Source organism: Eubalaena glacialis, chromosome 3 (assembly GCF_028564815.1).
Source record: "Eubalaena glacialis isolate mEubGla1 chromosome 3, mEubGla1.1.hap2.+ XY, whole genome shotgun sequence".
Lineage (NCBI taxonomy): Eukaryota > Metazoa > Chordata > Mammalia > Artiodactyla > Balaenidae > Eubalaena > Eubalaena glacialis.
This window is the reverse complement of record NC_083718.1, coordinates 112,837,623-112,852,219: the sequence shown is the minus strand read 5'-3', so window position 1 is coordinate 112,852,219 and position 14,597 is coordinate 112,837,623. Positions and strand designations below refer to the sequence as shown.

General features: G+C 35.4%; 1 protein-coding gene across 1 annotated transcript in view; it reads left to right on the top strand.

Moving 5' to 3' along the window:
* CCDC18 (coiled-coil domain containing 18) overlaps positions 1-14,597 on the top strand; it is a 109,012-nt gene that overhangs the window by 7,600 nt on the left and 86,815 nt on the right. The window contains exons 5-7 of the mRNA XM_061186306.1: positions 1,736-1,842; positions 3,066-3,194; positions 13,737-13,833. Of these exons, the coding sequence (XP_061042289.1) occupies positions 1,736-1,842; positions 3,066-3,194; positions 13,737-13,833 (333 nt within the window). The remainder of the gene's footprint in view (positions 1-1,735; positions 1,843-3,065; positions 3,195-13,736; positions 13,834-14,597) is intronic.

Genomic DNA, 14,597 nt, shown 5'->3' with positions numbered 1-14,597 from the left:
CTTAAGTTCTCCCCCACACTTGATTGAATTCTGGGATGAAAATTATTTTACCTCAGAATGTTTAGGACATTGCTTTCTTGTCTTCTATCCTCCAGTTTGTTTCTGAAGCGTCTGATGCCATTGTGAATTACTTTTCCTAGTGTGTAATATATTTTTTCATTTGTTTTTCCATTTATGTTTTTAGGAATAGACCTCTGCTATTTATTGTGCTGGGTACATGAAGACCCTTTTAGGCTGAAATCTTATGTCCTTTGGTCCCTGAAATTTTTCTTATGTAATCTTTGATAATTTTCTTCACTCTGTTTTCTTTCTTCTATCTTTCCTAACCTGGATTGGTACTCTAAATCTTTCAAGTTTTTTCCTGGTATTTTCCATCTCTGTCTTCCTGTGATACTTTTTCTGTGATTTCCTCAACATTGTCATCCTATTGAATCTTTTATTTTTGGCTTTCATAATTTTTCATTTTCTGGAGCTTTTTCATGTTCTCTGATTGTTTTGTATTTAATAACATCCTGATGCAGTATCTTCTCATAACTCTCTGAAGATTTAATGATTCTTTGTGTTTGTGTGTGTGTATATGTTTGCCTGGCTGCTGCCAGTTGCTTTTTTCTTTTGTTTTGACCTCTGACTTTTGTGATAGAAGCTTTCAGATATTGGTGTTTTGGCTATTTGTATTTAAGGGAAGGCACTTAAATGCTCTTTGGAAGCTCTCTGTGCAAAGGTGAAGTTTGTTGTCCATTGGGCTTCATTTGTTGGTGATGGTTGAGAAGATGGCTCTTTTGTAGGGAGACATCTCCCTTCCCCCATCCAACATCCATATGTGAGGTCTTTTTCTTTGTAGCTCTTGAGTTTCTCCAGCAAAGAATCCTTTGATTTCTTACCTGTGGGGTAGCCCCAAATGAGGTAGGGTAGGAAGCTAGAAGCTGACTGTTCCTTATTAATCTCTTTGTTTTCACCTCTTCCTTGTCCCTGCTCACCATTCCATGTAATGTCTCAAGAGTCTCAAACCTTTCCTGTTCAATTCTCCAGATAATAATAATAACTTTCTACCTCTTCTTGGTAGGCCACCATGTGACTCTTGGTGTTCTGAGAATAGGAAAAGGAGGGACTTATCAACAGAGTTAGAACTATATCCCAAGTTTTCTATCCTGGACCTCATCCCTGCCCTGTACTACTATCTCATGCTTCCTTTTTTGGGGGATAATTAGTTCTCTTACTGGTATTCTTTTCCAGACACCATTTAGGTTGTGGATTTCTACCATCCTACACTCTTCATATTCCAAGTTGTAGGATTACTATGCTTTTCTGTATTTTCTAGGTTTTCTCTAGTAAGCATGTATTCTAAAATTAGGTTTTAAATAATAACAAGATTCAGTAAGTATTTTTATGTGATTTTAAATGATTTGGTGTTTGAAACTTAATTTTCTAATGTATGTGAAATTTATTTTTTTAGATAAATTTGTCTTTAAATTAGTCTGTAGAGGTTCTCTTTTTTTCCCCAAATAACTAACCAGTTATCTTGGGATGTTAAGTTGAGGGTAACGGCAGGAGCTTACATGCTGAGACTGGCTTGTGATGATGACATGCCCATATAAATTGATAGATAAGATGAGCTTCACAATTGAACAATGACTGGGGAGTTCTACTGAACCCCTGTCAGATGGTAAAAGAAACTAAGGACAAAGTCAATTAATTTATTTTGTGAAGAAAGTGCTCTAAAAGTTTTTTGTTTTAGGTTTCTATGCTTGAATCTGCTCAACAACAGGCAGCCAATGTACCAATCTTAGAAGAGCAGATTATAAATTTGGAAGCAGAAGTTTCAGCCCAAGATAAAGTTTTGAGGTAAAACTTACAGCTTTAAAATATTTATTTTCTACTTTTACTTTTTGACGTATCTTGTTAAAATTTGTCCCCCACCCCAATAAATCCATATTGGTGTATAGACTGTCTTAGTTAGAACTTGTTGATTCTGTTTTCAGTCCATCGTAACTCCTCTTGGCTGCAGGATACATGCAGTATATAGGGGCTAAAAAAGACTAAATCTAAGCTGAGATGCTTATTTATGTGTTTTCATTAATATGAACTAGTTCGCTTGTTGCCCTACATAGTAATATGTACTCAGTACTTCGATGGGAGTTCAAGAAATAAAATACAAGGAATCAGGCACTTTATAATTTATCTTCCTCTTTTGCTATGAGTAAAATGAGAAATATATGCATACTAAATAGCATATTGCTCCATTTTAGTGATTCTCAAAAGAGTAGTTCTGGCACCAGCAGTATGAGCATCATCTGGGAACTTGTAAGAAATGCAGATCTCAGTTCCTGTCTCAGACTTACGGAGTCACAAACTCTGGGAGGTGGGACCCAGCAATCTGTTTTAACAAGTCCTACAGATGACTCTGATGCACACTAAAGTCATCTCTCATGACCATCAGAATTTCATAATTTTCTTTGTAATATATATGTTAAGTTTATTCCTAGGTATTTTATATTTTTGGTTGTTGTGAATTTGTTCTTGTTCTGTTCATTGATAGTATATAGGAAGGCTACTGCTTTTTGTATAATACTATAATTATTTTGTAATTGGACTATTTGTCATACCTTTAATTAATTCTAATTTTTATTTTAATTCTCCTGGGATTTTCCAGGTAGCTAATGATATTATCAGCAAAAAAAAGAATTTTGTCTTTCCTTTCCAAAATTTATACTTACTACTTTTTCATTTTAGCTTTTTGCAACTGTCAGAAAAATCAGTGGATATAGTGGTGATAACAGTCATACTTATCTAGTTTCTGAAATGTATCTAATACTTCTAGTATCTGATCATTAAATAGGATATAATCTTTTATTTCAGATATATTTATCATCTGATAGAAGTATCCTTTTATTCCTTATGAAAACTAATAGTTCACAAGTGATGAATATGCCTTTTCTCTTTCTCTTGTTAAATATTTGTTTCTCTTAACTCAGTGATTTAAACTAATAGAATTCCTGATGTTGAACTATTCTTGCCTACCTGAAATAATCTCTTCAACGGCCTTTAAAAGTATCTTTGTTTTATAGAGAGGCAGAAGATAAATTAGAGCAGAGTCAGAAAATGGTGACTGAAAAGGAACAGAGTTTGCAGAAGTTCCAAGAGGAATGTATAAAGCTGAAGGTAGACTTACTTGAACAAAGTAAACAAGGAAAGAGGTATGTGTTTTTAAAACAAATAATTGTTTTCGTAGGGGAGAAACAAAGAATATAGTATCTGTTTAAAATTCTACTTAGTTTTTGAAGTGAAAAAATTTCAGAAATTTGGCAGTAGAAGATTTAATGTTCTTTTTTGTCCATTAATTTTTTAAAATTTTTGATTAAAAATTTCACGTGTGGACTTTATGGTATTGGCATTTTGAATTGGGATTAATTCCTTAAAGCCCGATAATGATTATCAATGAAATGATACTTATTTCTGAAATTAAATAAAATTCATGAGAAAGGTGGTTGGGTCTCCCTTTAGGAATACATAAATAATGCAAAAATATCTATTTTGTATAAATCATATCTTAAGATAAAGTTTTCTAGTTAGCTTTGACCATATAACCATTAACTTTGAATGTTAACTTTTAAACTAATAAAGATGAAAAATTTTTTAGTTTAATGAGATTTTACAATATAATAATGTAATTATAGCAGCTTTTACATAGGGTAAAATCATAATTTGCATTTTTATCTTCTCTGGCAACAAAAATATGTTTTAAAAATTTATACTATGATATAAATAATGTTATGAAGAAAGTGTTTTTTGAAAAGTTGTCATACATAGATAAATATTTGTTTGCATGTGCATTTAAACTTCTAAAAACTGCTCAAAACCCATCTATGTCATTTTTTCATTAAAATGAGTTTGGAAGAACATTTTCTCAGCAGTATTTGGTTAGTATAGTTCAGGTTACAATATATATTTAGTAGGCAGTATTACTTAGTGGAAATGTTTAGATTTTGGAGTCAAACAGCCAGCTTTTACCTCTAAGTGACTTCGTTACCTTGGGGAAACTATTTAACCTTCTTGAACCTCAGTTTGTTCATCTATTAAGTCAAGATGATATTGTCTTGATGTGAGGAATAAATGAAAAAAGAAATGTAAGGTGCTTTGTAAATAATAAACACTAACAAATGTAGCTATTGCAAATGTAAACTGTGTGATTAAATATTCTGAAATTCAGACTTTACTTATTCAGATGAGCTTTTTATACATGATAATTTAAAATAACAAGATAATAATACATGAAGACAAGACTTACAATGTAGCTAAAAAAAAGTACAGAGAAAGAGCGACTAGTTCTCTCTGTAGAACTTATACAAGAGATGATTTTTAGGGTAGGGTATTGACTACGCTGTCATAAGGTGAATAAGTAGGAATGGACACGTTCTGGACAGCATGTGCAAAGTCATAGAAGTATAAAAGAACATCATTTCTGAAGAACACTAGGAGTTTTGTGTACTTATAAATGGGCAGGTGTAGTAGGATTTGAGGAAAAAGACAGGCTTGGTCCAGACTGTAAATAGCTTTGTGTTTTATGCCAAAAGATTTGTGTTTTAACCTGGAGAGGATAAATAGGCAATTGAGATTTTTAGGTAGAGATGTGACATGAAGACGCTTGGAACTTTTTGAAGAGCTAGAATGAAGATTGGCATTCTGAAAATGAAAGATCAAAACCTTTGCAAAGACTTTTTTTTGGTGATGATTAATCATAATGGATTAAAAAGCCAGTATAAAGGCGGAGGTTGTTGAGCTTTATGCTGTTTATAAGAGACATACTTAAAACATAAGGACACAGGATAAACAACAAAGTCCTACCGTATAGGACAGGGAACTATATTCAATATTCTGTAATAAACCATAATGGTAAAGAATATGAAAAAAAAATATATATGTATAACTGAGTCACTTTGCTGTACAGCAGAAATTAAACACAATGTTGTAAAAAAGAAAAGAAAAAGAAAACCACATAAGGACACAGAAAAGATGAACTCAAAGGGATGAAAAGAAATGTTTCAGGCAAATAGTCACCAAAACAAAGTAGATATAGCTATATTAATATCACACAGAATAGTTCTAAGTGCAACAAGCATTACTAGAGTTAAAAAGAACTCATATATATAATGTTTAGGTAACACTTAAGCAGGAAACTATAAAGATTCTAAACTTCTATTTATCTAATAATTTAGTCCCAAAATACTTAAAGAAAACAAAATTTCAATGAACAAATCTGTAATCATACAGGGAACACTTTTACACATTTACTAGAATTGTGAGATTAAGAAACAAAAAGGTAAGAAGCTGAGGAGTTGAGTGATTAATAATCTTGATCTAATGGATGTATGTATGGAACCCTGTAGCCAACAATTTGAGAATTCACATTCTTTCAGGCACTCGTAGAACATTTATAATTTGTTACCTCACTCTGCCAGAAAGCATGAATTTTAACAAAGATAAAAATATTTGTGTTGTATATATCACCTTCTCAGACCACAGTATAATTAAGTTATATATAACAACCCTGCCCCCCCACCCCCAAATCATGTATGTTTGAAAATTTAAAATCATCCTTCTTGCTACTCATGGACCATTGAAGAAATTATGAAAATTAGAAGACTTAGAACTGAGTGATATAAAAAATATTGCAGCTTGTGGGCTGCAGCCAAAGATATTCTCAGAAGAAAATTTTTAGTCTCCTGTGCATGTATTAAAATTAGTATGTGAGGGACTTCCCTGGTGACACAGTGGTTAAGAATCCGCCTGCCAATGCAGGGGACCCGGGTCCGAGCCCTGGTCCGGGAGGATCCCACATGCCGCGGAGCGGCTGGGCCCGTGGGCCACAATTGCTGAGCCTGCGCGCCACAGCATCTGAAGCCCAAGTGCCCTAGAGCCCGTGCTCTGCAACGGGAGAGGCCATGGCAGTGAGAAGCCTGTGCACTGCAGAGGGGAGTGGCCCCCGCTCGCCGCAACTGGAGAGAGCCTGCGCACAGCAACGAAGACCCCGTGCAGCCAAAAATAAATAAATAAATTTATGAAAAAAAAAATTCCCTTAAAAAAAAAAAATTATTATGTGAGGGACTTCCCTGGTGACACAGTGGTTAAGAATCCGCCTGCCAATGCAGGGGACCTGGGTTCGAGCCCTGGTCCGGGAAGATCCCACATGCTGCAGAGCAGCTAAGCCTGTGTGCCACAACTACTGAGCCTGCACTCTAGAGCCCGCAAGCCACAACTACCGAGCCCACGTGCCACAACTACTGAAGCCCGCACCCCTAGAGCCTGTGCTCTGCAGCAAGAGAAGCCACCACAATGAGAAGCCTGCTCGCCACAACTAGAGAAAACCTGCGCACAGCAACAGAGACCCAACGCAGCCAAAGATAAATAAATAAAAATAAATAAATTTATTAAAAAAATAATAAAATTAGTATGTGAATGAGCTAAAACATTCAATTTGTGTAGTCAGGAAAAGGACATAAAAGAAAGAGCTTGATCAAAAGAAAAATAGAAGTAATTAAATAATAAAGATAAGGGTGAAATAGAAAACAAAGAAACAATAGAGAATCCCCAAAACCTAAATCTGGTTCTTTTCACAGTGACCAAGGGAATGGGCATCAGACAAGATTAATCCAAGAGAACAGGCATAAAAACCAATATTGGAATTGAAAAGGAACTCGTAAGTTACAGATTTAGCTATGATTTAAGAAATAAGACCAAGTACTATGAACCATTTTAGGATAATACATTTGAAAACTTAGACTAAATAAATGATTTCCCAACAAAATTAAGTTTAACAAAACTAACTTCAGCATAAATTGAAAACCTTGGGGATTTCCCTGGTGGTCCAGTGGCTAAGACTCTGCGCTCCCTGGTAGTCCAGTGACTAAGACTCTGCGCTCCCAATGCAGGGGGCCCGGGTTCGATCCCTGGTCAGGGAACTAGATACCACATGCCGCAACTAAGAGTTCACATGCCCCAACTAAAGATCCCACATGCCACAACTAGAGACCCCCGCATGCTGCAACTAAAGATTCCACATGTGGCAACAAAGATCCCGCGTGCCACAACTAAGACCCGGTGCAGCCAAATAAATAATTAAATAAATGAATGTTTTAAGTAAATAAATTGAAAACCTTAATAGTTGTTTAGCCATTAAAGGTATTCAATCAATCATTAGAAATTTCCCCACAAAAAAATAAAATAATCAAAACGATGATGACGAAAGGAACAGTCCCATTATGGCACATGGTGGCTAAAATGAAAAAGACTCACAGTATCAAGTTTTGAATTTGTAGAGCAACTGGAATTCAAATATATTTATAGTAAGAGTATAAATTGGTAGAACCACTTTGGAAAACTATTTGTCAGTATCTACTAAATCTAAACGTAAGTCACCCTATGATCCAGCATCCACTCCAACAGAAATGAAGACCTGTATCTATCAAAAGACATGTGCAAGGATGCTCAAAGTAGCAATTAATAATTGCTAAGTGTTCATCAACAACAGGATTAATAAATATATTCATTCATATTCCGAAATATATGAATCAGTGAAAAAGAGCAACTATAGTTCTTTAACAACAGGGACAGATATTACAGATGTTAAACAAAGGAAGCCAGATGCAAAAGAATACTGTGTATTTCCTTAAGAAATCAAGAATAAGCAAAATTAATATATGGTGTTAAAAGTCCAAATAGTGGGCTTCCCTGGTGGCACAGTGGTTAAGAATCCGCCTGCCAGTGCAGGGGACACGGGTTCGAGCCCTGGTCTGGGAAGATCCCACATGCCACGGAGCAACTAAGCCCGTGTGCCACAACTACTGAGCCTGCGCTCTAGAGCCCATGAGCCACAACTACTGAGCCCCCGTGCTGCAACTAATGAAGCCCACGCGTCTAGAGCCCGTGCTCTGCAACAAGAGAAGCCACCACAATGAGAAGCCTGCTCACCTTAACGAAGAGTAGCCCCTGCACCACAGGTAGAGAAAGCCCGCGCAGAGCAACAAAGACCCAACACAGCCAAAAAATAATAATAATAATAAAATAAAATAAATTAAAAAAAAAAAAAAGTCCAAATAGTGTTTACCTTTTTAGGTGAAGAGTATTGACTGGGAGGGTGCACAAGGGAGCCTTTTGGGTGCTGGAAATGTTCTATATTTGATCTGGATAGTAGTCACGTGGGTACATACATATGTACAAATTCATTCACTTAAGATGTGAGCACTTCACTCAATAAAAAATTAAAATAACTATAAGTTAAATCTGAAAAAATCTACAGAAGATAGGTACAATCTTAATGGAGGTTTAAAAATGTACTCAGGATTTGTTTTAATCAGGTATGGCAAGATAGACATGGAAATGGCTGTCATAAATGAAGAAGTTTTTATACTCACAGATTACTAGAAATAGGAGACATGACATGTCATGTAGAGGGACCACACAGGGAAGTATCAGGGTTTTTCAGAAGGCAGAGGGAGTTGGGAAGAAAATATGAACAAGTGGTTTTACTGTGGTTTCTGTGGGAAGAAACAGTTGAGGTAGGGTATTCAGCCTTCGGATTGGCTAGTATGAATAATCTCAGTGGGCAGAAGTGTAAGACTGTCCTGAGTGGTCTAGTACCTGGTCCTGGGGTGATTAGGACAGGAGAATATTAGCCCAGTGTGTAAGAGCCAGATAGAGGAATGGGGAGTGGGCTCTGGATTACTTAGTTTGTGTATGAAAGGTGCACTCCCATGTGCAAAGTTTATTAATCTCTGAGAATTGGTTAGCCCTGGGAGGGCCAATCTTCCTAGGGTCAGTAATGCCCCAGATGTCAAAATATCAGACTAAAAAGACATACTTAATACAATGGAGAAAATAATAAAGGTTCTTTGAAAGCCTTAAGAGAAGATCTAACTAATGAGGTGTATACCATTTTTCTGGAAGGGAACCTAACATAAAGGTGTCAGTTTTCCCCAAAATAGTTTATACATTAAGTACAATTCCAATCAATATCCCAACAAAATTTTTGGGAGAACTTAATGAACTGACCCTAAAATCATGTGGAAGAACCAATGTCCAAGAACAAACAAGGCACTTTTGAAGCTGTAGACCAAGGTAGAGAACATGTCTATAGATAACAAGACTTCTAAAGTTATACTAATTAAGTCAATGTGATATTGGTATAGGAATAAACAAAAAGATCAGTGGTACAGAACAGAGACTCTTAAGCAAACATGCATACAGTGGAATCTTCATAATGTAACAGGTGGCATTACAAATCAGGGCAAAGGATGGAAGAATCAATAATTAAGGTGCTGGACAAACTGACATCATGTGTTTCATATGTGATATAGTGAGAAGGGTACAACACCGTTTATGTGGTATGCCTCTTGAGAATGAATAGCCTGAAACTAATCACGAGGAAACATCAGACAAGCTCAGGTTGGTCTTCTGTAAAACAACTGTTTATTCTTCAAAAATGTCACTGTCATGAAAGACTGAGAAAAGCTGAGAAGATGTTCCAGATTAAGGAGACTAAAGAGACATGATAACTAAAAGCAGTAAGTGATCCTGGATCAGAAGAAGGAAAATTCCATAAAGAAATTATTGGAATAATTAATAAAATTTATATATGAATTGTGTATTAGACAGTAATATTGTATCAATTTTAGATTTCTTAAATTTGATAGTTACTTGTGGTTATATTACTAGTTACTCTAGGATATATAGTTCAGTGCAAAAAAATCTCTCAAGTGAGAGACATAAAGCAATAGTGGCAAAATATCAAAAAGTGGTGAATCCACATTAAGGGTATACTGATTTAATTTTAAAAACAAATACTTCAGGGAGGACTTCCCTGGGGGTCCAGTGGGTAAGACTCTGCTCTCCCAATGCAGGGGGCCCAGGTTCGATCCCTGGTCGGAGAACTAGATCCTGCATGCATGCTGCAACTAAGGAGTTTCTATGCCACAACTAAGAGTGCATACTGCAACTAAGAAGTCTGCATGCCGCAACTAAAAGATCCCACATGCCACAACGAAGATCCCACATGCTGCAACTAAGACCCGGCGCAGCCTAAATAAATAAATAAATATTAAAAAAAAACCAAACTTCAAAAAATGATTCTGGGAGAATTGATTATTGATTAAAAAATTAAATTAGATTCCTGCCTCATACTATACCTGCATTAAAAAAAAAAATCCAGATGGATTAAAGGCCCAATTGTGAAAAGTAAAACTTTTAGAGAAAATATATGAGAATAGTTTCTGTGTTGTCTCATGGTAGGGAAGAATGTTTTAAAATGAGAGCAAAAAAGCATGAATATTACAGGAAAAGATTGCTAAATTTTAAGTCCATTAAAATAAAAACTTTCTGTTTATAAAACTCATCAATTAAGAAGTGAAAAAGGGCTTCCCTGGTGGCGCAGTGGTTGGGAATCTGCCTGCCAATGCAGGGGACATGGGTTCGAGCCCTGGTCTGGGAAGATCCCACATGCCGCGGAGCAACTAGGCCCGTGAGCCACAATTACTGAGCCTGCACGTCTGGAGCCTGTGCTCCGCAACAAGAGAGGCCGCGATAGTGAGAGGCCCGCGCACCGCGATGAAGAGTGGCCCCCGCTTGCCACAACTAGAGAAAGCCCTCGCACAGAAATGAAGACCCAACACAGCCATAAATAAATAAATAAAAGTTAAAAAAAATAATAAAAGAAAATTATATTAAAAAAAAAAAAAGAAGTGAAAAAGACAAGACTAATGGTTGGGGAAATATTTGCAAATAATATAACAAAGATTAATATCCAGAATTTGTAAAGAACTCTCACAAATCAAAAAGAAAAGGCAGGGTTGGGGGGCAATATCCAGTAATAAAAACAAAGAATCTGTAGAGGTAAAGGACAGGAAACTCAGATATCCAATGAAACATGAAAGTTGCTTAACCTCACTGTCATCAAAAATGTAAATTAAAACTACAGTGAGGTTGTAAAGCTACAAACGTCACACTATTAGATTGGCAAAAGTTTTAAATTTGATGATATTGTAGTAACTCACTGAGCATTTATTATGTGTAAACACTTTTCTAAGTGCTTTAGGTATATAACTTATTTATTCCTCACACAATCATAAGAGTTTGATAATATCCTCATTTTATACATGAAGAAACTGAATTAGAAGTTAACGTCACTCATTTAGAAAGTGGTAGAGGTAGAATTTGAACCCAAACACTGTGGCTCTAGGGCCCAATGAATTGAATACCGTGACAGAAGTAGTAGTGCAAAGTGGTTAGGTAGAAAGATTATGCAAACAGGTTACATTCCCAGTAACCCGTGAGATCTTGGGCAAGTTACTTAACCTCTGAGTTCCTTGTTTGTGGCACTTACTTTATCATAGGTCGCTGGGAGGCTTAGATAGGTTACTATTTTATTATTATTCTATACTGCATCTCTAAGTGTGGGTGAAGGTGTGGTATAATAAACTCATACATATTTCTGGTTGGGAGAGTAAATTGGTGCAGCTGCTGTACTACTTTTTTTTTTTAAAGGATTTAATAAATTGAAGGTGTACCATAGTACCTTCAACTTTGAAATACCTTTTGGAAAATATCTAGCAATTCAGCTCCTAATTATTTATCTTAAAGAAACTCTCACACATATTGCCAAGGAACTATGCACCAAGGTGTTCATTGCAACATTGTGTTAGGTGGAAGCAACCTCAATGTCTATCAACTAAAAAAATGGATGAATAAATTATACTATTTTTATACAATAGAATAGTATATATTAGATTTTTAAAAGTGAACTATAGTCACATGGATGAACATAGATATGTCTTTAATAATAATGAACAAAAGTAGTCTGTAGAAGGATATATACATTGTGGTGCCATTCATATAAAGTATATGGAAAAAGATTACAATATTTCATTGAATGTAAGATTCCACAGATTTTAAGGTGTACCGTTATTTTAGTAATCACTAAGAAAAAATATCATGAAATTATGGTATACCATCAATTGTAAAATACATAATAATTTTAGAGATGTTAAAAATGTGAAAACAGTGTGCCTCTTACAATAGATGAACTATGATGTATTGTTTGTGGATTTTTTGGTTAACATGTGAATGTACAAAATGTATGATGATAATAAAACAAAGTCACACTAGGGTTACCTCTGTGGAAGAAGTCAGGGGAATGGGATTTGGAGGTGAACAGGGACCTCAACTCTGTAATGTCTATAATGTTTTTTTGCTTATAATGAAAAGGCTACATGAAACAAAAATAGCAAAGAGTTAAGATTCACAAAAGTTGGGTTGGGAGTACATGTATATATTTATCCATTCTTTTCTGTGAGGCTGAAAATATTATGACCTTTTTATAAATATTGGTGGTGGGACTTCCCTGGTGGCGCAGTGGTTAAGAATCCGCCTGCCAATGCAGGGGACACGGGTTTGAGCCCTGGTCCGGGAAGATCCCACATGCTGCGGAGCAACTAAGCCCGTGAGCCACAACTACTGAGCCTGCACTCTAGAGCCTGCAAGCCACAACTACTGAGCCCACGTGCCACAACTACTGAAGCCTGTGCGCCTAGAGCCCGTGCTCTGCAACAAGAGAAGCCACTGCAATGAGAAGCCCGTGCACCGCAACGAGGAGTAGCCCCCGCTCGCCGCATCTAGAGAAAGCCTGAGCACAGCAAGAAAGACCCAACGCAGCCAAAAAATAAAAATAAATAAATAAATAAAGCTATTAAATCTGGTCAAAAGTATGGACCATTTAAAAAATAAAAAGTGAAAAATACAGGTATCCTTTGCTCTCTGAATTCTAGCTGTGCCAACTAAGGAATGGAATATATTCTCGTAGATTTTCAAATAAATCCCTTATTGTTTAAACTCTTTTTTATTTGAAACTTGGAACCAGACAGACATCCCTGATATCCACAGTTGCTGTCCAAATTTTAAGAACCCCATATATTCAGGAAGTAAGAGATACTTTCACTCGAATTTGTAAGCCAATAGAGAAGAGACTGAAAATACAGAAGAGTCCTGAAAGGGAAGAGCTAAGATCCAGAGTATAGATAAAGGAATTCACCTTGGATAAGAGAAGAGTCACTAACTTCAAAATAATGTGATGAAAATAAGTTTAAATATAGAAAAATTTTTAGATGTGGGTATGAAATTGACCAAGTTCCAGCCTAGTAGTCTCAATTCAGTGTGAGAGGTATGAGGAAAGGTCAGGATGAACTAAGAGGTGAGACAGAATGGTTGGGCTTAAGACAGTGCTTGGTAGTGGTTGGATTTTGTTGTTCAGATTTTATATCTTTTTTGAAAATTTACTTGGCCTTTTCAAAGATCATAGGATTTACTGAGTATTTTTAATATACTAGACAGTGGATTGATTCTGTAATACCTGATCTTTGAAAATTTATCATATAGCCTCAGGCAACTTCCCTAATCTGTCTTTTCCAGACAGAGAAAAAATTGCCAACACATAAGAATGTCTGTATGTTTCAAAGTTTATAAGAATTTTATATTCTATTTTATTTTTCATATAGATTTCGTAGTGAGGAAATTATTGTAGTCTAGTCTTCATTTTTCATTTTGCCATTTTAAGCCTTATACTCTTTTTTAACACAGAAAAATCTGCTTCTCTCTAGTTATTCCTTATAATTAAATATAGGTTATTTTGGAACTTAAATACACAAGTACAGAGCATTCTTTACTTTTATTAATTATCTCTTGTTAAATTTTAGAGCTGAACGACAAAGGAATGAAGCACTATATAATGCTGAAGAGCTAAGTAAAGCTTTCCAACATTATAAAGAAAAAGTGGCTGAAAAACTGGAAAAGGTAAGAGGCAGTTGTGCAAATTCAGTGTTTTGTATTACCATCCACATTCTGAAAATATAGACATAAATAGAATATCTTTATTTATGGTTAAAGTGGGGAGTAATTTTTATGATCTCATTCATAATAAAATCATTGAAATAAAGAATTTATAATTATTAGTTAAGTATAATATTTACCATCTTCTTATAATGAGCAGAAACTTTCTTATCCAAAGAAGGAAAAGAGTGGAGACAAGGAACAAAATGTAGAGAAGAATGGGGTGAGTGAGCAGTTTGGAGCTATAGAAGTAAAAGCAGGAAATTTGTTCCTATCACCTCAGTGAAAATGAAGGCAGAGTAGTTTATGTAGCCTTTAATTGGTCTCCTTAGACATAGCACCCTGAGAGAGGCTCACTTCTGCCTCTCAGAGGGAAGGTTCCTTGAATAGGTTCTACATAGTAATATAGTGGCTTAATTACATTCATTGAATATCTTCAAGTAATACCACATGATAATAAACCTGTTTGGAGGGAGGCCACATGTTGGACATTAAGATAAATTCTTTATATCCTTAATTAATATAAATTCTTTATATCCTTAATTAATATTTACAAATTCTGTTCGAAGAAAGGTAGGATAGAAGAAATATTAGATAATATTAAATAAGAAAAATATTAAATAAGAAAAATTTAAGATCCCATTAGATACTGACGTCTTAAGTGTGAATTAATAATAAGATCACTGTTTTGAAAGCCTTGGAAAAGGTCCCTGTGGGAAAGAAATATT